Source organism: Oryx dammah, unplaced genomic scaffold, assembly GCF_014754425.2.
Source record: "Oryx dammah isolate SB20612 unplaced genomic scaffold, SCBI_Odam_1.1 HiC_scaffold_8, whole genome shotgun sequence".
Classification (NCBI taxonomy): domain Eukaryota; kingdom Metazoa; phylum Chordata; class Mammalia; order Artiodactyla; family Bovidae; genus Oryx; species Oryx dammah.
The window spans coordinates 9,376,736-9,399,598 of record NW_024070192.1 but is presented as its reverse complement, the minus strand read 5'-3'; the positions used below and the strand labels follow the sequence as shown (position 1 = coordinate 9,399,598).

The 22,863-nt window shown below is 57.2% G+C and overlaps 1 protein-coding gene across 1 annotated transcript in view; it reads left to right on the top strand.

The window, feature by feature from the left end:
* Positions 1-22,863, top strand: part of DNAH17 (dynein axonemal heavy chain 17) — a 94,108-nt gene that overhangs the window by 35,955 nt on the left and 35,290 nt on the right. Inside the window, exons 26-50 of the mRNA XM_040244698.1 lie at positions 1,093-1,215; positions 2,182-2,529; positions 2,632-2,723; positions 3,130-3,256; positions 3,942-4,094; positions 5,377-5,502; positions 5,679-5,786; positions 6,291-6,422; positions 6,741-6,901; positions 7,621-7,777; positions 8,735-8,839; positions 10,381-10,538; positions 11,190-11,328; positions 11,480-11,707; positions 12,111-12,248; positions 13,097-13,229; positions 14,426-14,553; positions 15,228-15,376; positions 18,942-19,224; positions 19,307-19,480; positions 19,731-19,938; positions 20,303-20,468; positions 21,249-21,351; positions 21,997-22,144; positions 22,521-22,612. Coding sequence (XP_040100632.1) covers positions 1,093-1,215; positions 2,182-2,529; positions 2,632-2,723; positions 3,130-3,256; positions 3,942-4,094; positions 5,377-5,502; positions 5,679-5,786; positions 6,291-6,422; positions 6,741-6,901; positions 7,621-7,777; positions 8,735-8,839; positions 10,381-10,538; positions 11,190-11,328; positions 11,480-11,707; positions 12,111-12,248; positions 13,097-13,229; positions 14,426-14,553; positions 15,228-15,376; positions 18,942-19,224; positions 19,307-19,480; positions 19,731-19,938; positions 20,303-20,468; positions 21,249-21,351; positions 21,997-22,144; positions 22,521-22,612 — 3,879 coding nt within the window. The remainder of the gene's footprint in view (positions 1-1,092; positions 1,216-2,181; positions 2,530-2,631; positions 2,724-3,129; positions 3,257-3,941; positions 4,095-5,376; positions 5,503-5,678; positions 5,787-6,290; positions 6,423-6,740; positions 6,902-7,620; positions 7,778-8,734; positions 8,840-10,380; positions 10,539-11,189; positions 11,329-11,479; positions 11,708-12,110; positions 12,249-13,096; positions 13,230-14,425; positions 14,554-15,227; positions 15,377-18,941; positions 19,225-19,306; positions 19,481-19,730; positions 19,939-20,302; positions 20,469-21,248; positions 21,352-21,996; positions 22,145-22,520; positions 22,613-22,863) is intronic.

Genomic DNA, 22,863 nt, shown 5'->3' with positions numbered 1-22,863 from the left:
ATGATGTTTGGGAGGCGGAGTGGGGTGCTCAGCAGCAGTTCTAGGGGTGCAGAGGAGGCAGCCACCTCCCTGGTTAGGGAAGTGCGGGACCAGCATCAGGAACATGTGAGGCATGGCCTGGGCCTTGGGGAAGGGAGGGGAGAGACAGACGAGCAGAAGGGATTGTCTCAAATACTAAGGCCACTGGCCTGCAGGCTCATGTACCCCATCCAGGGCCTGGGAGAGACCCCCGGGCAGTGATCAACAAACAACAGCAACATCCCAGGAATCGGGCATCACCAAGGACTTGTTGAGACCTGGGCAGGTATTTTCCCAACCATGATTGAGAAACACTCAATTCCATCAGTTGCTCAAACCAGTTTTTGTGGCAGGCTTGGAATCTAGCCTTGGAAATGTCTATGTGACAGCAAGAAAGGTTTGAAGACTGGGTGACACCATGCAAATACCTGCTATTGTTACCAGAGTAACAGCACCTGTGACGCAGCCGCGCCTGTTACTAACACGGCAGCTTCCCCAGACCGATCAGGTCCTGCAGGTGCAGTCACAAAGCCCCACACGATGGGGGTCTTAAAACCACAAAATGTCCCTGGAGGCCAGAAACCGGAAGTCAAGGAGTCAGCAGAGCCATGATCCCTCCGATGTCTAGGGGAGGACCCTCCCCTGCCTCTCCCAGCTTCCGGTGGGCCCAGGCGGCCCTTGGCTAGTGGCCGCGCCCGACGCATCCTTGCCTTTGCGGTCACATGGCCTCCTCTGCATTTCAAACCTCCCTCTCCTTTTCATGTTGAAAACAGCTGCCATCACGTTTAGGTTCTGTGTAGTTGACCCGAGATGATTTCATCTCAAGATCCTTAACAACTGCAAAGACTCTATTTCTGAATAAGGTCACATTCTGAAGTCCTGGTGGGCTCTGTTGCTACCAGTTTTACAGGGAGGAGAGGCCTGGAGGAGTGTCTGCCCAAGTCATGGAACTCCCAACACCCACTTCATGGCCTGGGTTCCTCCCTTGCCAGCCTCTACATGAAGGACAAAGGTGTCCCTCAACTGGAGAACATGTAACCGAATGTGAAATGTGCCTATTTTTTTCCTCTGCAGGTGAAATTTGAAATGTCAGATGAGACCACCCTGGCAGATTTACTCCAGCTAAACCTACACAAATACGAGGATGAGGTCCGAAACATTGTTGACAAGGCCGTGAAGGAGTCTGGGATGGAAAAGGTATCCTTTGTTGACAGTGAAGTGTGTTTTATATGGGATGATGCTGAAACCAAACCACCAGGCTGACGCCTGTTGAATGTGCTGATGTAGGGTTGAAACTAATGTACCACCAGTTAACGCCTGACTGAACTCTCGTCTCTTTCCACGAAGCACCCTCGTCTGTGGTCCATCCTGCCTCAGCCTCTGCCTTCTGAGAAGCTGAATGGGGCTGGGGCGGGGTAGGCAGTGGTCAGGAGGGCTGGCCATCAGCTGGTACCTAGGGGCCATCCCAGGACACATGAAAATGCTGGAGGATTCCTTTGCAATTCAAACCTCTCTCCTCATCGGTTTTTTGAGTTTGAATGGTCACAGTTGGGCTTGCTTTCTTTTTTAAACAGCTTTATTGAGCTATAAATCACATACCCATTCACCCATTTAAAGTGTGCAGTTCAATGGCTCTTAACATATTTACAGAAATGTGCAGCTATCACATGTTAGAATTAGTCAATTTTAGGACATTTTCATCTCCTCAAAAAGGGATGAAACCCAGACCCTTTAGCTAATATCTCCCCGTCTTCTCACACCTGCACCCATCTCAGCTCTGACCTATTGCTTCCTGTCTTCTATAGGATTGCCTTTTCTGTGCATTTCACATACATGTAAACATATAGTATCTGGGCTTTTGTGTCTGACTTCTTTCACTGAGCATGTTTTCAAGTTTCCTTCATGTTGCAGCATGTGTCCAGACTTCATTCTTTTTTACAGCCAAATAATATTTCATTATATGAATACTCCACATGTTGTCAATCCATTCACCCACTGAGGGACATTTGGGTTGCTTCCATCTGTTGGCCACTGTGAATAATGTTGGCACGAACATTTTGGCTTTCTGAGAGCAGGGCCTCCTTCCACGTTCCAGGAAACTCTGGGTCCTCTTCAGTGATTCTTGCCAGATCCTTGCTGACCCGGTTCCTGTTCCTCCTAAAGGTGCTGAAAGCCCTGGACAGCACCTGGTCCACCATGGAGTTCGAGCACGAGCCGCACCCACGGACGGGCATCATGATGCTCAAGTCCGACGAGGTGCTGGTGGAGACGCTGGAGGATAACCAGGTGCAGCTGCAGAACCTGATGATGTCCAAGTACCTGTCCCACTTCCTGAAGGAGGTGACCAGCTGGCAGCAGAAGCTGTCCACGGCGGACTCAGTCATCTCCATCTGGTTCGAGGTCCAGAGAACCTGGAGCCACCTGGAGAGCATCTTCATCGGTTCCGAAGACATCCGCGCCCAGCTGCCGGAGGATTCCAAGCGCTTTGATAACATCGACATGGAGTTCAAGGCGAGCACAGCTCTCTGGCTCCTGCCTTCTGGCACTTTTGGAAATGGCTCCCTTGGTGCAAACAGGGCTCGTGATGCCACGGTGATCCCTTTCTCCTCCCAGGCCCTGATGGAAGACGCGGTGAAAACACCCAATGTGGTCGAAGCCACCAACAAACCTGGCCTCTATGACAAACTTGAGGACCTGAAGAAGAGGTGGGTCCCGTACCTGTCCAGACGAGGGGCTTCACTGTGGCAGAAACCCAAGTCATGCGCCTCCTCCTGCTACCCTGCTGGCCAGGCCAGGAAACCCCCAGGTTGTGGGTGAACACATCCCCTCCCTAGAAGCACCTGCCACTTCCTGCCACCCCAGCCACAGAGCCTGCCTCCAGCCTCAGAGGAAGCCACGATGGCAGAGATGCAACCGTAGCCCCTCCTGCCTGGGGACGCCCACAAGTGTGGGGGCTGGCTGAGAACGAGCGTGTCCGCCTGGGAGATTTGAATCAAACTGGGGCTGTGAATGGCCTGGGCGTCTCCAGGGTCGTCCATCCAGCACGTGGAAGGATGGGCTGAAGAGAACTTCTGTCAAGCAGGACTCAGCAGCCCCGTTCCCTGCCCCTAGGTTGGCTGTGTGCGAAAAGGCCTTGGCTGAATATTTAGAGACGAAAAGACTGGCTTTCCCCAGGTTCTACTTTGTCTCTTCAGCTGACCTCCTGGACATTCTCTCCAATGGAAATGACCCCGTGGAGGTAGGTGGGCCCCTGATGGTCCAAAGGGGCAGCAGGCCCCACGTCTGGGTGGCCCCGGGATGTTGGAGGAGTGTCCAAGAGGCGGTCCACACCAGAAGCCGCCCAGGGGCCAGGCTGTGACAGAAGGACCTGGAACCGCTCTCAGAGCTGGCCCTTCCCACCCTGAGCTCCATCATTGTGCTCTGGAAAATGGGTGAGATGCCCGTTTGTAAGACACAAGCCGCTCATCCTACTAAACCCCAGACACCAGGAGGAAAAGGCTCTGTGAGGCTCCTCTTCTAAAAGAGAGAAGGGTGAGCATCCAGGCAAAGGGAGGGGACCGTATTTTATTTTAATCATGGGGTTGCAGACGTCCGGTATGGGAGCCCCAGGGCGGCCCACGGTTTAGGTTCTGAGCATCTGACTTAGGGGCATAGGCCCCATGCCCCCTGGGACAGAACCTTCTCAGGGAAGAGAAGAAACAGACATTGAGAAGATTCTGCCGAGCAGTGTTTGCTGTTTCCTTTGTTGGTGAAGTGTGTTTAAGCTGCATCCCAGAGGCAGGGGGTCGGGAGGTGGGGGAGAATAAGTAAAAAAATAAAATGATGCTTAAGACCGCCCGAGGGAGACCCAGGCCACGGGCATCCGCCTGCGAACCCCTGGGTTGCAAAATCCAATGTTCTCCCCCTCCGCCCCCAAAATCCAGGTGAGCCGCCATCTGTCCAAGCTCTTCGACAGCCTGTGTAAACTGAAGTTCCGCCTGGACGCCAGCGGGAAGCCACTCAAGTTCGGCCTGGGCATGTACAGCAAGGAGGACGAATATGTGGACTTTGACCAGGAGTGCGACCTCTCAGGGCAGGTGCGAGCCACCGCGGGGACTCGCAGAGCACTGCCCCTGGGACGGCGGTGCCCCGTGGCCGGGACCGCACCACCACAGACAGGCTGTCAGCAGCAGCCCGTGGCCGGCCCTCTCTCCTCTTCCCTCGGCCTCGCAGAACAGATGCTTAAGGGACGTCTTTATAGGAGTCCCTGCACAGCCTTACCCATGCAGTCTGAGGTCACCTGTGAAAAGAAGGAAAGAAGAAATGAAGGGGGGAAAAGGGAGGGAGAGAACAGATTTATTAATGCCCTTCAATCTTTGTTGTTTTATTATTATTAATGCCAAGGGGACCACTTTGGAGGGTGCCATGCACACCTGCCAAGGTCTCATCCCTGTTCAGCACGATGGGCTTTACAGCGTCCATATTTTGCAGAGGGCTCCCCTTACCCTGCGCAGCCCGGCCCCCTGTCCCACCTCCCCAGCCCAGGAGGCTGCTCCCTTCTGCTGAAAGCAAGCTTCCTGGCTGCCCTCTCCCCCATCTCTTTGCCCAAATATTATTCAAGCATCCAAATCAATTCTTACATTTTGCCTAAGCAAAATGTAATTTGGAGGTAAATTGGCCTGGGGCATTAAAAATCTCATGCGAGAAAACTTGAACTCCAACAAGTTGAATTCGGAGTGCCTGGCCAGACAGGGTCAACAGGATCCATTCATCGGTTTGTTCAGACACTTCCCACACTTAACCACTTACAGACATAACCACTGAACTACAGCGAGCTCTGTGCCTCTATCAATAGCTTAAAAGAAAAACCAACCTGATTATCCCATTCGGGTATTTTCCCCCTGGTGGCAGTTAGCTGAAGGTTTGTATTTCAAAATACACGCAAGGCTCATCAGCCAGTTTGTCCGTGTGACCATCTCAGACCCTGAGAGAATGCCTTGGGGACAAATGGGGCTCTGCTAGTCAGAATCCGCCTGGGACACGGGGCAGCAGGGCCCAGGGGACAGTTGCCTTGTCCCGGAATATCAGCACCACTTCGTCGGTTCAGACATAGACCGTCTTCTCTAGCTTTTTCTCTCGCTCCCTCTCCCTTCTATGAATGCACACGAAAGCCCAATGCAACTAGCTTTGTGGGTACAGCTAGCCTTGCTGAACACATTTTTCCAGCAGGCCATTCGTACCGCTCAGAAAACCTGGGCATTTCTACCCCTGGAATGATGATAAGGATGAGGACAAGTGGTAATTTATTTCGTAAATGTCAGAGCACGTCCTCGGATGAGACGTGCTCACCCTCTCTGTTCCCCTTGGCTCCGTCCCCAGGTAGAGGTCTGGCTGAACCGGGTGCTGGACAGGATGTGCGCCACGCTCCGCCACGAGATCCCCGAGGCTGTGGTGACCTATGAGGAGAAACCACGGGAGCAGTGGATCTTTGACTACCCCGCCCAGGTCCGGGCTGGGTGGACGGGGCAGCTCTGAGATGTGGGGAGGGGTGGACGGAGCTCACCCGTCCTGGGTTAGCCGCGGTGCGGCGGCGAAGAGCCACCGGAACTGGTGTGAACTCTTCCGTCGGACAGAAAACGGAGCTCACGTGGTGGGGTACTGGGGCCCCCCTCTGTTTTCAGATCGCGCTCACATGCACCCAGATCTGGTGGACCACCGAGGTGGGCTTGGCGTTTGCCCGGCTGGAGGAAGGCTACGAAAATGCCGTCAAAGATTACAACAAGAAGCAGGTGTGTCCCGCCCACCCCGCGTCCGTCCAAGCACCTTGCTCTGGGAGGCCCCGGCTTGTGCCTCTGCCATTCCTGAGTCAAAAGCAGCCAAATATTGACAACAGCTGTTCTGCCCAAGAGTAACCGCTTCAGAAATACACGGCTTTAATTCTGTATTTCAATTTGATTTTTTGACAGATTCTTGGTTAGAAATTTAGAAACCAAAGATAGTGTTTAGAAAGAAAAATATAACCCTGTCAACAGACTCTTAGCTAACCTAGTGTACATATAATCAGTTCCTAGGCAAAAATATACAACTATCCAAGTGGCTTTAAAATCCTGTTTTCACTCACTGTCTGCCATCTTTCACGACATCAGATCCATCTGCACCGTTTTTAGTGACTCCTTGATATTCCATGGGGAAGGGGCAGTTCCCGAGCACCCAGGGGGACCCGCCCAGCCTGGAGGCCACCCCTGAGGCCACCCCTGGAGCCGTGTCCGAGGGAGGCATGTTTGGTCCCACAGATCAGCCAGCTGAACGCGCTCATCACCCTGCTCATTGGAAACCTCAACGCGGGGGACAGAATGAAGATTATGACCATCTGTACCATCGACGTCCACGCCCGGGATGTGGTGGCCAAGATGATCACTGCCAAGGCAAGGGCGCCGGGGGCGTCCAGGAGCCAGGGTGGGGGCCTGGGGCTCAGGACTCCAGCCCACACCCCCCACCCCAGTTACTGCTTCTTCCTCAGTGGGGCGGGGGGGACACTTCTCCAGGCAGCGGCTACCCTGTCCTTCACCCCTAGTCTCACCCCTGGTCAGCCACTGGACGAGCAGCCCAATCAGAAGTGCCCCTGGTTCAGCAGTGGGAGGGCGGTGTTAGGCTCGATGGGGGCAACTGGGGAGGAGCGGGGAGCTGGAAGCACCCCAGGGTCAGGGACCGCTTGGAGGCAAGCCAGCCTGCTCCCCCCGCAGGTGGAGAGCTCCCAGGCCTTCACCTGGCAGTCCCAGCTGCGGCACCGCTGGGACGAGGAGAGAAAGCACTGCTTCGCCAACATCTGCGACGCCCAGATCCAGTACTCGTACGAGTACCTGGGCAACACGCCACGGCTGGTCATCACCCCACTCACGGACAGGTGAGGGCCCCGCCACCTTCCCGTCCGGCCGTGAACGGCGCGCGGGAGGGAATCGCACCCTTTCTCTGGGCTCTTCCCCACACGTCGTCGCACCGTCAGACCCAAATGTCCCCTGCTGAGGCTGACGGATGCGGGCGTTTGGGTTGGGGGACCTGCGTTCAGGTTCAGTTCTGCCTTCTTCCAGGCACCCAGCCTTGGAGCCGAGACCTTATTCCCTCATTCTGACCCCAGCTGTGTGGCCTTAGGGGTGTTGCTTAGCCTTTCTGAGGGCCTGTAAAATGGGGACGATGTTTTATAAATCTGCAGCAGCTTGTCGAGGGTCAAGTGAATCATGTAACATCGAAAAGCACTCAGACCGGGTCCTCAGCGCCTGTGTTGCGGCTGCTGCATTGGGCGGGCACCAGGTCCTCAGCGCCTGTGTTGCGGCTGCTGCGTTGGGCAGGCACCAGGTCCTCAGTGCCTGTGTTGCGGCTGTTGCATTGGGTGGGCACTGTAACATCCGCCCCTCACCCCCCAGTGCCGAGGCTGGTTTGGGCCTCACGTAGCGTCTGCTCCAGCAGGACGGCGTTCGCCCCTTGGTGACGTCTCAAGTCCTCCTTGGCCCCTTTGAGCCCCCTTTGGTGCCACCTTGAGGCTCAGGGGCCATCACCGACCCACGGTAAAAGAAAGCGGGCAGCCCTGGGGTTGCCACCCACAGGCCGATTGAACATCCCTTACAGATGCTACATAACCTTGACCCAGTCCCTCCATCTGATCATGGGCGGAGCTCCTGCTGGCCCCGCCGGGACCGGCAAGACTGAGACGACCAAGGACCTGGGCAGAGCCCTGGGCACCATGGTCTACGTCTTCAACTGCTCCGAGCAGATGGACTACAAGGTACACACCCCACGTCCAGGGGACCCTGCAGTCCCCGCCCCCAGGAGGCCGCAGCCAACACCCCCCAAGTGACTGCTGGACGGGTGGCACTGCTGGCTGGCCTCTTGGGCATGACCAGCGTGTCTGGTAGAGGATCCCAGGGTGGACAAGACCCACCCCCAAACATCCTTCCCCACTGGGGAGGCAACCCTTCCCAACCTACATCCCAAGCTTGTCCCAGCAACTGGGAGCACCAGAGAGAGTGAGAGCCTTCGAGGGGGCAGGGGGTGGGGGGTGGCCCCTGGGAAGGGGCCAGGTCCCTGTGGTCACCAGAGCCTTTGCGGCACCACCACAGTTCTTAAAGGGCCCCAGAAAGAAGACCGTGGAGGTCAGGTCAAAGCAGCCTCTGGTGCGAAGGGTTAGGGGGCACTGAGGTCATGAGCATGGCCCCCTGGGGCCTCCCTGCCCCATCCGCATGGGATCCCCAGAGTCCAGGAGACCCCATCTTGAGGCTGAGGGTGGGGACAGCAACCCCCTCTTACTGTCAAGGCCACAGCCCACACGAACCTCCTGGGTTTTAGAGAAGTGAAATCTGAAGTTGGATCCTCCTAGAAGGAATCCTGTGTATAAACACTGAAGAATCACCCCATTTATCCTTCAAGGGCCTGAGTTCGTCTCCTCCAGCTTAGAGGGAAGGCCTCTTCCTTGTATGCTAGTGGAAAATGCCAGGGTGAATTTTATACATACGGCCTTATCTGAGTCCAGGCAAAGCCTTCAGCCCAGGGAGGATCTGGGCTCTTCCTGGCACCTGGCCCCATGTAGTGCTGACTCTTCCAGGGAGTGGACGACCTGCCTCTAGCCTCCCAGGGGCCCCAGAGCTCCCGAGCCTGACCCGCAGCCTGGGCAGGAGCTGACAAGGCAAGTGGAGGCTCCTGGCAGGACTCTCCACTGCTCACTTCTCCCTGTCACCTTTTCTAGTCCTGCGGAAATATCTACAAGGGCCTGGCCCAGACCGGAGCCTGGGGCTGCTTTGACGAGTTTAATCGGATCTCCGTGGAGGTCTTGTCCGTGATCGCTGTACAGGTAGGGCCCCCGTGCGGCCTCGGGGTCACCTTCAGGAACTCCCTCCCGCATTGGGGCTCATCAGCTTCCCAGTATGGTCAGGTCAGCCTGAGTGGGGGTGTGGCACAGAGGTGGGCGGGACCCCAGCCTTGTCCTTCGGAGGCCCGCAGTCTGGTGGGGCACACAGAAGGGTCAGACACGGCGGCACACTTGTCGCCGAATACAGATGAGGGGACAGTCAGTTTTGCCCAGGGTCCAGGACAGACGGCTTTGTTTCAGTTCGCAGTGGAGCTGGGCATTGAAGTATGCATAGGAGCTTGTCAGTTAGACAAGAGTGCTGGGAGAAAGGGAGGAAGTGTGCCCAGGTATTTGGGGAATACCCGTGATGCAGTGCAGGACTGCCTAGTTCTGGGCTCTATTTAAACTCTCCATGACTCCATTGTCTAATCCGTAGAATGGGTTTGCTGGCAGGATTAGGGGTGAGTGCGGGTAGCTGGCCTCCTTCACTGCTGTTTCCCTCTTGATGTAGACACAGAACTATCCCCAAGCCCTGGGACCAGAGGCCAGCAAGGCAAAGGGAATATGGGGGCAGTCAGTGCCCCCTGGACTCTCTGGCAGTGCTGACTGCTGCCTTGGGGACCCCCAACCCCCAAAGTCAGTGCACAGACCCCAGGAAAATTATGCGGAGCTCTGAACTGAAGTAGAGGAGCAAGAACTGGAATAGAACATGAGGAGAGGCTCCACGTGGTGGCTGGTGGGGGGATGTCCCACCTCCAGGCCCCGCCCTGTTGGGGTGTGAGCCGCACACCACACACCCGTCCGGCAGGAAAATCCTGGGCTTTGCTTGGGAGCCCCGGACTCGGAGCGGGTCTTAACTGTGGGTACAGGGCGCCCTCCAGTGGTGGCTTAGAGGTTTGCAGCTGCTCAGCGGGCACCAAGGGTGAAAGGCAGCTAATGGTTCCAGAATTAAGATTTCACCTGATGCTGAGTATCTGATGTGGGGATGGCTACCAATCAGCCCTCCCACGGGTCACGGCCCGAGCAGGAACAGACACACAAAACGGCTAAGGGGCGGAACGTCACTCGATAACGACGATTAGCCTCGACCTGGAGGAACCCCCAGGGCGTCTCTCTGAGTGACCAAAGCCCGTCTGAGATGACATACTGTACCATCCTACTTACTAAGGTTAATGGAAGACAGCCTCACAGAAACGGGAGCAGATGAGTGGTTGCAGGGAGTCGGGGGGTGTGGTGGCAGAGCAGTGGGGGTGGCTGTCAAAGGCGACTACACCTGAGGTCACGGAAATGTCCGTCATCTCCACGTTGCTGTCCTGGTGGTGATGCTGTAACGCGGTCACCACTGGGGGGCGCTGGAGAGGGACCCACGGGATCCCCTCTCTGTTCTTTCTAAAAACTGCACGTGAATCTACGATTGTATCAAAGTTTAAAATTCAAAGCTGCAAATCCACAGCCACTCACATGCCTTAGTGCAAACGAAGCTCCGTCCAGCCCATCGAAGTTAGCTGTTCCCACACGAACCCATCTGTGTCCCAACCGTTTAGGTAAAATGTGTCCAAGATGCAATTCGGGGCAAGAAGAAAACGTTTAATTTCCTGGGAGAAATAATAAGTCTCATCCCCACTGTCGGCATCTTCATCACCATGAACCCGGGGTATGCTGGGCGCACGGAGCTGCCGGAGAACTTAAAGGCCTTGTTCAGGTGTGCGGCGGGGGCAAGGCCCTGGAGAGCGGCTGTGGAGGGCCGGGTCAACCCAGAGGGGGCTTGGGGAGGTGGGGATGGGAAACAAGGCCTGGGTGAGAGGGGCTAGCTGGCCAGGACCTCCGTAAGGAACAGACGGTGTCTTCCCACTCTCTGATTCCCAAGGGGTGGAGAGGAAGGTCCCGTTTTAGGCATCACCTGCCCACGGGTCGGGAAGATCCCCTGGAGAAGGAAATGGCAGCCCACTCCAGTACTCTTGCCTGGGAAATCCTACGGACTTAGGAGCCTGATGGGCTACAGTCCATGGGGTCACAAAGAGTCAGACACGACTGAGAGAGTGAGCACACACACAGCCGATTGGTACCAGGTGATGGGCAGAGACAGGGCTCAGGTGACTCTCAGAGGAGTTGAGTAAAGGGGGGCAGGGCCCGGAGACACCCCTGTGCAGAGCAAGGGAGCAACGTAAAGATGGGAGGGGAGCCAAGTGGAGGGGAGGGGAGCCAAGTGGAGAGGAGGGGGTCTGGGAACCTGCTCTGCACCTAGAATCTCTGCCAGTAGGCTGTGGTCCTCCTGGAAGGTGAGGTCATGAGGGGAAGGTGGGGGCAGGGATGGAGGATGGGAGAAGCCAAGACAGACCCCTGGACCCCCCAGGCCCTGCGCCATGGTGGTCCCCGACTTTGAACTGATATGTGAGATCATGCTGGTGGCCGAGGGCTTTCTGGAGGCCCGCCTTCTGGCCAGGAAGTTCATCACACTCTACACCTTGTGCAAAGAGCTGCTGTCAAAGCAGGTGTGTGACTGTCCGGGGCCCACAGAGCTGGGGGCGGGAGGGACGACAAATGCAGGCCGCCTGGGCTGCCTCCCAGATGGCCTGGCGAAGCTCCCCAGCCTCAGTCCCGGCACGTCAGACGGCACGCTCATGCCTGCCCACCCACCCGCAGGATCACTACGACTGGGGCCTGCGAGCCATCAAGTCTGTGCTGGTGGTGGCCGGCTCCCTGAAGAGGGGTGACCCCAGCCGGGCAGAGGACCAAGTGCTGATGAGGGCACTCAGGGACTTCAACATCCCCAAGATCGTCACCGACGACCTGCCCGTGTTCATGGGGCTCATCGGGGACCTCTTCCCCGCCCTGGATGTGCCTCGGAAACGGGACCTGAATTTTGAGAAGGTGGGTATGGCTGGGGTCCCACCAGCCTCCTTGCTACCGAGGACCTCACTTTCCACCATCACTTTCCACCACCTAAGTGGCAGGTACCACACGGGGATGATGGCCGTGTCTGCCACCAGGCAATGGCCATACGTGTGTGTCTCCGTCTGCCCTGAGGAATGGCCCAAGGCCACAGGCTGCCTCTCCAGCCCCTTTCTCAATACTGGAGGGTCAGAAGAAGCAGCAGAAGGGGCTTCGGACAAACCCATCCCCCGCATGGCGGTCTCGGTAGCACCCACGGCGGAGCACCTAGACACCCACACGGGCAGGGCCGCTGTTCCCTTCTGATCTCTTCCCTGGCAGGGGGCTCCCCGGTCCTGCACGGTGGGCCCAGCACCCCGTCCTGCCTGCCCCCCACCCCCAGGTCATCAAACAGAGCATCATGGAGCTCCAGCTGCAGGCGGAGGACGGCTTTGTGCTGAAGGTGGTGCAGCTGGAGGAGCTGCTGCAGGTCCGGCATTCAGTGTTTGTCATCGGGAACGCGGGCAGTGGCAAGTCCCAGGTACGTGCCTTCTTGCAACCCAGCCCAGGGCCCCCCGGACCCCCGAAGAGTGTCATGGGCTGGGAAGGGAGCTGTGCTGGGCGACAGGGAGAGCGGAGGAGGTGCAGGGTGGCTGGGGAGCCTGGTCCCCCCCTTGAGACCCTTCTCCCAGGCCTCCTCTCCTTCCGTTCCTTCCCCCTTGATGCTGGTCATCCACCTGTCTGCAGCCAATCTCCACCCTCCTGCCCCCTGCTGTCGCCTGGGGCACAGTGGGAAGCAGAGGGTGGCGGCCAGCATTACTGATACCCATAACATCGGAAAATCCTAAACCAGCCGAGCACTCAGCTAGACGCCCACAGGATGGACAATTATGCTATTATTAAAGATCATCTCTAAAGACTGCGTAACACGAGGGATGCTCACTTCGAGTTATTTTTAAAAAGCAGAAACTGTATGAGCCAGTTCTCTAAAGAGGAATGTATGTATGTGTGTGTATCTCCACGCATGTCCACGTGAACCTCCTCAAATGTCCTTAAAAACTCTTCTCTCAGTGGAAGAGTTGCAGGTAATTTTTCCCAGCGAGCACACATTACTTGTATTATCAGGAACAATGTGAATTTTCCCAGGCCTTGGCACAGCAGCTGTCCTCTGTGCACAGAGGAGCGATTGCAGGGCGCCTGGCGTGGCCCTGGGTGTTGTCTGGAGGACGCAAATGCACCTGTGTGTCTCCAGGGCGAAGCGGGCCCAAGGCGGGGCTTCTGCCTGTGGGTCTTCAAAGGCCCTGTGAGCTCGCACGAGGGCCCTGGTGCGGGGTTTGGGCATGGTGCGCAGCCCCCAAGCCCCGCGTGAGCGGCGCCCCCTTGGTGCAGGTGCTCAGGTCTCTGAACAAGACCTACCAGAACTTGAAGAGGAAGCCGGTGGCCGTGGACTTGGACCCCAAGGCCGTCACCTGTGACGAACTCTTTGGCATCATCAACCCGGCAACCAGGGAGTGGAAAGATGGTAACAGAGTGGGGTCCCCCCAGGACTAAGGGCACCAGGGGTCAGAGCAGGCGTCCTAGGCCTGGGTCCACAGCCCGCCGATTTTGCTGTGGATGCTCGGCTGGGCTCCGTGCTGTGAACCCACAGCCAGACCCCTGAGGGAGACCCTCGGCAGGGCCAGCTGGGGCAGGGGGCCGCACATACACACGGGGCATCCTGATGGCACTCACAGAGAGCAGGGAGGTCACAGAGGGGAGCCGGCTCACTCCACCAGGCGGGGGAACCGGGGAAGCCACGGACACGTGAGCATCAGCACAGCAGCCCCGAGCAGGGCCACCACACTGTGGTCCATGGAGCGGGGAGGGACCCAGAAACACAGGCCGGAGCCTTGGGGGCTGGGAACGCTGCTTCCCTGGAGGAGGGCCTTGACGAGATCTGTGCTTTATAGAAAGAACCCGGGACAGTGGGGAAAGGACAAGTGAGGGGCTGGAGGAGAGAGAGGGGCCCCAGGGGGAGGAAGGGGGAGGAAGGGGCATTGGAGCAGATGGAAGGAGGGGTGCTTGCATCCTGGCAGCTCCCCTACCCTACCTGAGCTTCCATCACCCCCTTCCCAGGCTGGGCTGGGGCTCTGCTCCAGTCTCCCCTGCAAGGGTCCTTTGCCCCTCACCCTGCTTTCTCTTTGTGACGCTGTATCTGTTTCTGGGTGTATATCTTGTGTTTCCCCTGCCACCCTCCACTGGAATGCAAGTGCTGTGAGGTGAGCAGGGGATTATAACTATCCCCAAGCCCCATGCTCTGAGTCTGAGACTTGAGCACTCAGCAAACCTTTACTGATGGAAGAAAGGTGGGGAGTGAGGAGTGAAGGGGTGGGATCCTGGTTGGGGTCGTGGCGCTCCACGTAGGGCTGTCGAATCTGAGAATGGACCAGACTTGCGGGAGGTGTTGTGGGGCAGGGGCAGGGTCAGGGGTGGAGGCATCAAGGAGGGGGGCCTTGGGGTCAGGAGAAGGGCAGGAAGTGAGCCAGGTCCCCTCCCGTCTGAGCATCCACTGTCCCGCTGGGGCAGGGCACTGGCCACCTCTGAGAGAGAGGCCAGGGCTGGCCGGCTGGGCACGGGAGGGGGCGGGCTGGGCCTTGGCCTGGGGAATGCCCAGGGTGCTGTCAGCGCCCCCATGGATTGCTGCCCAGAGCCAGGCCTGATCAACCCCACCGCCTGCAGGCCTCTTCTCCACCATCATGCGGGACCTGGCCAACATCACTCACGACGGCCCCAAGTGGATCGTGCTAGATGGAGACATAGACCCCATGTGGATCGAATCTCTCAACACCGTCATGGACGACAACAAGGTGCGAGGGGCCTGTGACCCCAGAGCCGACCCCTCAGAACCACAGTGGCGAGGGGCAGGACCCGCTGTGAATGGGGACTGAGGATGGGGCCTGTCTGGAGCTCTGCACAAAGTGTTATAGGCTGCGAGGGGCCAGGGGAAGCCCCCATCCCGAGGCACAGTCCTTGCAGGATGCAGGCCCACTGAGCCCAGGCCAGCTCAGATCTTTGGGCAGCGTGGGTGAAGGGTGCAGGCACGGGGAGCATTCCTACCTGACCATGTGGTGGGTGGCACCACGTGGGAGGGGAAGCTAATATCTTGGAAGGTGCAGATGATGCCGAGAATCGTCTAAAAGCAGCTTAAGAAAGTGATTCTCAATTGGGTGGAGGAGGGAACCCCAGCATTCCCCAGGAAAGGGAGGAGGAGTCATGGTTTGATGAGGCAAATTTAACCCCAGAGTGAAGTCCTACATGGTCCACGCATGTCTGGGTGCTCTCCGTGGCCCTGGGGTGGGAGGGGTGGAGGAGGTGCTGACATCTAGGATGCCAGAGAGGTGCTGGGTTAGGGAAGCGGTTGGTGGCTGGCGGGGTGCAGAGGGTGTCTCTGGCCTCCCCCTCCTTTGAGATGGGGCCTGTGGCTGCCTTGGGACGAGGGAGCTCTTGCATCTGAAACCCACAGGCCCACGCCCCTCTCCAGGTCCTCACCCTGGCCAGCAATGAGCGGATCCCCCTGAACCGCACCATGCGGCTGGTGTTCGAGATCAGCCACCTGAGGACGGCCACGCCGGCCACCGTCTCCAGAGCCGGCATCCTATACATCAACCCTGCCGACCTGGGCTGGAACCCGTGAGTTGGGCTTTTGTTCTCCTTCAAACTATGCAGAGAAAAAGGGAAGGGTGGCAGCATTTCAGTGTTGCCTGGGCACGCATCCATTCACTCGCTTATTCATTCATACGGTAAGCGCCGTGTGCCAGGCCCTCCCCGGGCAGCATGGTCACTGCAATGCAAGGATGCAGGAGAGACGTGTGAATAAGTGATGACATGCCCGGAGACTGCATCACGGCGGCCGATGAAGCAAGTGGAAAGGGAGGGGCTGGGCCTGTCATGGAGACAGGAAGTCTTCCTAGGGGAGCTGGAGTTTGGGCTGATGCGAGGAGAAGGAGCTTTCCGCGTGGAAAGCATTTCAGGTGAGAACCAACATTTAAGGCACATCGGAGCGAGAGTGTGAGGTTCCCAGGGATGGGCAGCAGCCTGGTGTTGGCGGATGGGCCGTGAAGCATCAAGATGCTCTTGGCAGGAGGGGACCGGCCCTGGACCAGCCTAGGGGCTGGCACAAGGGCCCTCTCTAATGTGAAGGGAAGAGTTCATGCCAGCAGACGACAGGTGGCCACCGGGGATGGGGAGGAGGGGTGGATGTGAGAAACATTGGAAATCGTGAGAAATGGAAGGCTTGGCATTGAACTTGGTGGTACATTTTTGCGCTTGGACCCGTGGCTAGCAATTTACATGCCAGGACGTGCTGCATGGTCTTACGTAGAAACCCCGGTGCAGCGTTCCAGGACTGACAGGCTCGCAAGAAATACCGTGGCTGCGCTCATTCAGCCATCCGTCCATCCACCCCTTCAACCGGTGCTTCCTGTGCGCCTGCTGCGTGTCTGACCCTAGGCTGCTCCGGGCTGGGGAAACTGGGTCTCCAGGAGACGCATGGAGCGTGATAAGAGATGTGGGGAGGAAGCGCTTCCAGAAGGAACAGGCGGCAAGGAAATGGGAAGGTGGCCTCCTGCACACCCAGGGAGGAAGAAGCCTCAGAAGGGGAGGCGGGGTCAAGAGGGTTGCGTCTGGAGCGTCAAGGAGCCAAGGACAGAAAGTTGCCACTGGATTTTGGCAGCTGGGAGCTGACCGCTAACTCAGGCAGAACAGCTTCCTGGCATGACAGAGCCAGAAGCCAGGTGGCAATTCGAGGACCAGGAACTGGGAGGAGGCCTTTGAAAGAAGGGTCTTTCTGGAAATGAGTCTTGAAGCAGCTGGGAAAGATGAGCGCTGCGAGCAGAGGCAGGAAGGTTTCCAGGTGCAGGCGAGTGGGGGGAGGCGGGGAGGTGGAGAGTTGGTGCTCTGTGTGCCCAGCTCCCCACACAGCGAGGCGGGGGCTGGAGGGGTGCTGAGTGCCGTGGCCTGGCAGGGGCGGGTCTGGAGCTGGCCTGACCCACAGGGGCCTGGGGGCCGCCGAGACCCGGCACCACTGTGCTGTCTTCTTCAGCATCACCTGTCCACCCTCTTTGCTGGCGTCCTGTGGCCGCTATGACCAAGGACCACAAACCAGGCAGCTGCAGACAATGGAGGGTTATCCTCGTCTGCTTCTGGAGGCCAGAGACCTGAAACCAGGCACTGGGAGGGTTGGTTCCTTCTAGGAGCTCTGAGGGGGGACCTCTTCCAGGGCTCTCCCCCAGCTTCTAGTGTTGCCGGCAATCCCTGGCTTGCAGATGGATGTGGCCACTTTGTGAACCTCAGGTGCCCCCCACCCCGCACACGCCTCTGTGTGTCATGGTTTCCCTTCTTATAAGGGCAGGCAGTGGATCAGGGCCCACCCTCATCCATGATGTTCCAGTCTCGAGGTCCTTACCTTGATTTCATCTGCAAGCACCCTTTTCCCAAATAAGGCCACATTCACAGAACGCAGGGGGACATGTCTTCTGAGGGACCGCCAACTCTGTCCACGTCTCACGTCTGGGTTTTTCCAGGGTGGGCAGCAGACGAGGCAAGAGAACTGGAACAAAGTCCAGGCAGGAGCCGCTAAGATGCAGGGGGACAGAAAGAAGCTGACGGGGCCGAGGGGCACCCAGGGGGACAGCCAGCAGGGGCGGGGAGGAAAGAGCCAGAAGATCAGCAGGGGTGGGCAGAGGAGGGGCACTGAGTGGGCTGAAGGAGACCCGCCCTTCGGCTGGGAGTGGTCCTTGGAGCTCCAGAGGAATGACCAGGAGACTCTGAGTGGCTCCTTGGGAACCAAGAGGAAACCTGGGTTTTGCTGGAGGGAAGTGGAGAGGCTAAGAGCCGGCTCAGGGCACCCCTAGCCCCAGAGGAAGAGCAGCGCTCCCGCAGGGGCAGCCATCCCGGAGGGGGACGTGAAGCACAGTCCAAGGGTCCCATGGCCTCCGGGGACAGGACAGGTGCCCACAGGGGAGCCTCTTGTCCTCTCGGTGTTATATATCTGAACTGGCAGATCAAAGTCAGCACACACATTTGCATGCACTAAATGTCTCTAACAAGGCAAAATTTAAAATTTGATATATCCGCCTGCAAGATAGAAGGCAAATGCAGCAGTCTATGTATAGATTTGCAAATTGGTCTCAGTTCTGAAGACCTAGCGTACCTGGAATTCGGTTCTTAACTGCACATGGTTGCTTGCCTGTGTCTGCTTGTCAAGTGTTTGAAAATCTGCCCTGTTACCTAGTTAACCCAGGGGCAACGGGGCAGAGGTTTTGAACTCTTGGTTCCCTCATCTGCTGGGGATGTAGTGAGACTCAGAGCTTCCAGAACATGCAGTCACTTGTAGAAAGGCGTGTCTGCAGAGGGCAGGCAAGCTGCGTTGGGTAACGTGAGCCTCCTGCTTACGCTCTGGGCATCCTGGAAATGATAGCTTACTGAGCTCATCGGCCAGCACTCTTTACGCTTTTAGCAGGCGCCTGTTTAGCACTTACTGTGGACCAGGCCCTGTCCTCTGAGCCTTAAAAATATCACCCCAGGTAGTCCTTCCAAATGGGAGTTATCATCATCACTCTCATCTATGGATGAGAAACCTGAGGCCCAGACGTGTTGAGTAACTTACCCAAGGCCACCGCTGGCCACGCCAGAGCCCATTCAAGTCGGGCACTCAGACTCTGGAATCCACACCCCTCACAACCATGGTGGACCACCTCTGTGCAACCCACTCCAGGCAACATGGCTCCCCAGGAAGGCCTGTTGTGTTGGTTTGGACTCTTCCACTAAAAGTGTCAACTGGCTCAATTCACCATGCATGCTTCAGGCATGGCTGGATCCAGGAGTCCAGATAATAACATGATGTGTCCCTGCTCCTCTCCTTTTCTTCCCTTCCCGCCCCCTCCCTGTCTGTCCCCCAGATGATGTTATGAAACCTCTCCTCCCCTCTCCTCCCACATTGCAGCCCCACTGTCCTCAGCATCAGCCACATCTGAGGGTAGCAAGCGCGGCTCCTAGCTGCTCTAGGTAGACAGCACCCCACAGCTAGAATCCCAGGGAAAGAGAGTGCCCTCATCTGATCCTCTGAAGGTCTCGGGACCGGCCCCGTCACCAGGCAGGAGCGCCAGAATCATGTGGAAGCCTTCAGCAAGGGGAGGGTCACCAGAGGGACCCCACCCGGTAACCTGGTCCTTCAGCACCTTCTCGCCTTCCCCAGGGTGGTGAGCAGCTGGATCGAGAGGCGCAAGGTGCAGTCAGAGAAGGCCAACCTGATGATCCTCTTCGACAAGTACCTGCCCACCTGCCTGGACAAGCTCCGCTTCGGGTTTAAGAAGATCACGCCGGTGCCTGAGGTCACCATCACCCAGATGATCCTCTACCTGCTCGAGTGCCTCCTCACCGAGAAGAACACACCACCTGACTCCGCCAAGGAGCTCTACGAGCTCTACTTCGTGTTCGCCTGCTTCTGGGCCTTCGGGGGGGCCATGTTCCAGGACCAGGTTAGCAGCCGGCCGCCCAGGTACAGTCTCCCGGCCTCTCCCAGGGGGACCCTTTCTGAGCCTCACTTTTGTCTCCCAACAGCTTGTAGATTATCGGGTCGAGTTCAGCAGGTGGTGGATCAACGAATTTAAGACGATCAAGTTCCCTTCGCAGGGGACAGTCTTCGACTACTACATAGACCCTGACACCAAGAAGTTCCTGCCGTGGACAGAAAAAGTGCCCGCCTTCGAGCTGGACCCCGACGTCCCGCTGCAGGTAAACTGCCCAGAACAGTGATGATGGGCAGCGATTGAGGAGCGGGACTCAGAGCCCCACCCCACACTTCTCCTCGGGACGTCCAGTCGCAAACAGTTTTCATCAGTAGGACCTTTTCCATAAGACTGGGGGATTTAACACACTGCCCAGGTCTGCAAGTTTGTCCGGAGGTGGGACCTGGAGGCCCGGGTCTGTCTGAGGTCATGGCTCCTCCCTCGACATCTTCCCGCCCCACTCCGCCCCCGACCAGGCCTCACTGGTGCACACCACGGAAACCATCCGCATCCGCTACTTCATGGACCTGCTCATGGAGAAGTCATGGCCGGTCATGCTGGTGGGGAACGCAGGGACGGGCAAGTCGGTGCTGATGGGGGACAAGCTGGACAGCCTGAGCACAGACGACTACCTGGTGCAGGCCGTGCCCTTCAACTTCTACACGACCTCGGCCATGCTGCAGGGTGAGGTCGAGGATGAGCCCAGGTGCTCACTGCCTGGCCTGGACACACCCGGTCACTCTTGTCTGATGTGCTGGCCCCCGATCCCACTCTGAGTTGCCCCGTCCCTTCTTACCACAGCCCCAGGAGCTCAACAGCTGCCTCTCCCACAGGGAGCTCACAGCCAGTCTCGGGTGGCCCAAGGTCAATGGGACACAGGTTTCCTGCCCTCCTGCCTGGGAGCCGTGGTGCCCACCCCTCTCTCCTTCCCTCCCCGGGTGGCTGGAGTCCAACCCGCCTGTCCTTGGTGGCCCCCAGGGCTACCCTTTAGGCCGCTGCCTCTGGGATTGACCAGGCACGGTGGGGGCTACCCCATTCCCTTCTCTAGGGGTTCTCGAAAAGCCGCTGGAGAAGAAATCAGGACGGAACTACGGACCGCCAGGCACCAAAAAGCTGATCTACTTTATCGACGACATGAACATGCCCGAGGTGGACAAGTACGGGACGGTGGCCCCCCACACCCTCATCCGGCAACACATGGACCACGGGCACTGGTAGGCTGGGGGTGTGGGGTCTGCCATGGGCAGGGAGGCAGGGCTGGGACACAGGACCAGGCTGATGGGGCTTCAGGCCTGGGGGGTGCGGGGTGGGGCGCTCAAGGCACAGAGGGGTCAGCCAGCCTCCCTAGAGTCCCAGTTGAGCTGAAATGTACACCCAGGCCTGCACAATGAGCCACTCCGTTGCTTCTCGTTTCAAAAATTTTCTCAAAAAAAAAAAAATTTTTTTTCTCTAGAGCATGAAGTCCAGTTGGCCATTTCATATATAATCGGTATTTACTGAGGTTTATGGTGGCTCAGATGGTAGAGTGTCTGGCTACAATGCAAGAGACCGGGCTTCGATCTCTGGGTTGGGAAGATCTCCTGGAGAAGGAAATGGCAACCCGCTCTAGTATTCTCGCCTGGAAAATCCCATGTCCAGGGGAGCCTCTTAGGCTGCAGTCCATGGGGTCGCAAAGAGTCGGACACGACTGAGCGACTTCACTTTCACTTTCATTCATTCACTCGTTCAGCTGCACCGGGCCTTAGTTAGCGATACTTGATCTTTGTTTTGGCACGTAGGATTTTAGTTGCGCTGTGTGGGATCTAGTCCCTGACCAGGGGTTGAACCTGGGGCCCCTGCCCTGAGGGTGCAGAGTATTAGCCACTGGACCAGCAGGGAATTCCCAAGGTGTTTTTTTTTTTAACCCATATGCAAGGCATGACCGGGGTGGGTGGGGTGCTGGGGTGGCTCCTGGGCACCAGTGGCAGGGCTTGATGCTGGCCTTCCCAATGCAGGTACGACCGACAGAAGCTGACGCTGAAGGACGTCCACAACTGTCAGTACGTGGCGTGCATGAACCCCACTGCTGGGTCCTTCACCATCGACCCCAGACTTCAGGTGGGCAGAAACCGGGGTCGTCTCAGTCAGCTGCATGAGTCCGAAGCTCATCTGTCCAGTGAGGATGAGAGCGTGGATGTGGGGTGGTGGGGGCAGCAGGCTGGCTTTCCCTGGAGCACGCCCCAGCCCTTCAGATATCAGCACGTTCGTGGGAATGTCGAGAGGCTGCCAGATTTAGCAAATGAAAATACAGATGCCTGGGCAAATCTGCATTTCAGATAAACAGCAAATCACATCCCATACAATGTTTAAGATATATTTGTACTAAAAAATTTCTGTGTGAAATTTAGACTTAGCAGGATATCCTGTACTGTGTCTGTAATCCAGGCAGGACCTCACCCTGAATTACCTTGGACAGATGGAGATCTGACATGTAAACCCAGGCTGCGCTGAGACACTCTGTGGCCCCCGCCAAGTTGTCCCTGAACGGGATGTGAATTTGGCTGTTTTGAGATGGAATCAGTATCGAAGGTGGGGTGGCGGGGGGGTTCTCAGCACATGCAAGGCTTGAGGGAACCTGTCCATTCTGACCACGCCCACAAGACATCAGGAGACAAGGACAGAGTCTGCCCCCCAGGAAGGCGGCCCTTCCCCAAGCTGGTCCCCACGCTCGGCCTGATGAGGGTCTCTGGTTGTTCCGGGCAGCGCCACTTCTGCGTGTTTGCGGTGAGCTTCCCAGGCCAGGAGGCCCTCATGAGCATCTACAGCACCATCCTGAGCCAGCACCTGTCCTACCGCTCGGCACCCTTTGCGGTCCAGAGGATGAGCAGCCACCTGGTGGCCTCCGCCCTGGGTAAGCCGGCCAGCCTCGCCCCCTCTCCTGTCCGTAAGACCTGCTGCGTTATGGGGCCAACGGCAGCTTCATACTTTGCCCTGCTAAATATTTTATTTATACTTTCAAATCAATATTTGTTTTCAATGACGCTGTGTTTCAACAGAGGGTATTATGAGATCCAATTGCTCGATGGGGGAGGCGGAAGATAGGAAATTCTGTATATAGCAATGATTGACACATGAGTAGAGCGGCAAAATCCCTCCCCCTGCAGATTTCTTACTTAAAATTGTCACTGTCTCACAGTCCATTTGCTTTAGAAACTATAGCTTAAGCTTTGCACTTCCTGAGGCCATTAGGAGTGCACAAGAATCGATGTGTCTTTTTCCTGGAACAGCCCTGCACCAGAAAGTGACATCAACGTTTCTTCCCACGGCCATTAAGTTTCATTATGTTTTCAACCTCAGGGACCTCTCCAATATTTTCCAGGTACTGCTCTCTTAGTGCTATGTAATGCCACCTTATGGCCAATGCCTGATCCACAGACGCTCTCCTCCCTTGCCATTCTCAGGAGAGAAAGCAAAGTGACCTATGGATGGATGACAGTGATGGAGGGAGATATGATGTGATGATGGTTATGACAGATGGTGATGAGGGTGGTGACCATGGTGATGATGGTAACTATGGTGATGGTGGTGCTGATGGTGACCATGCTGGTAGTGATGATGGTGGTGATGGTA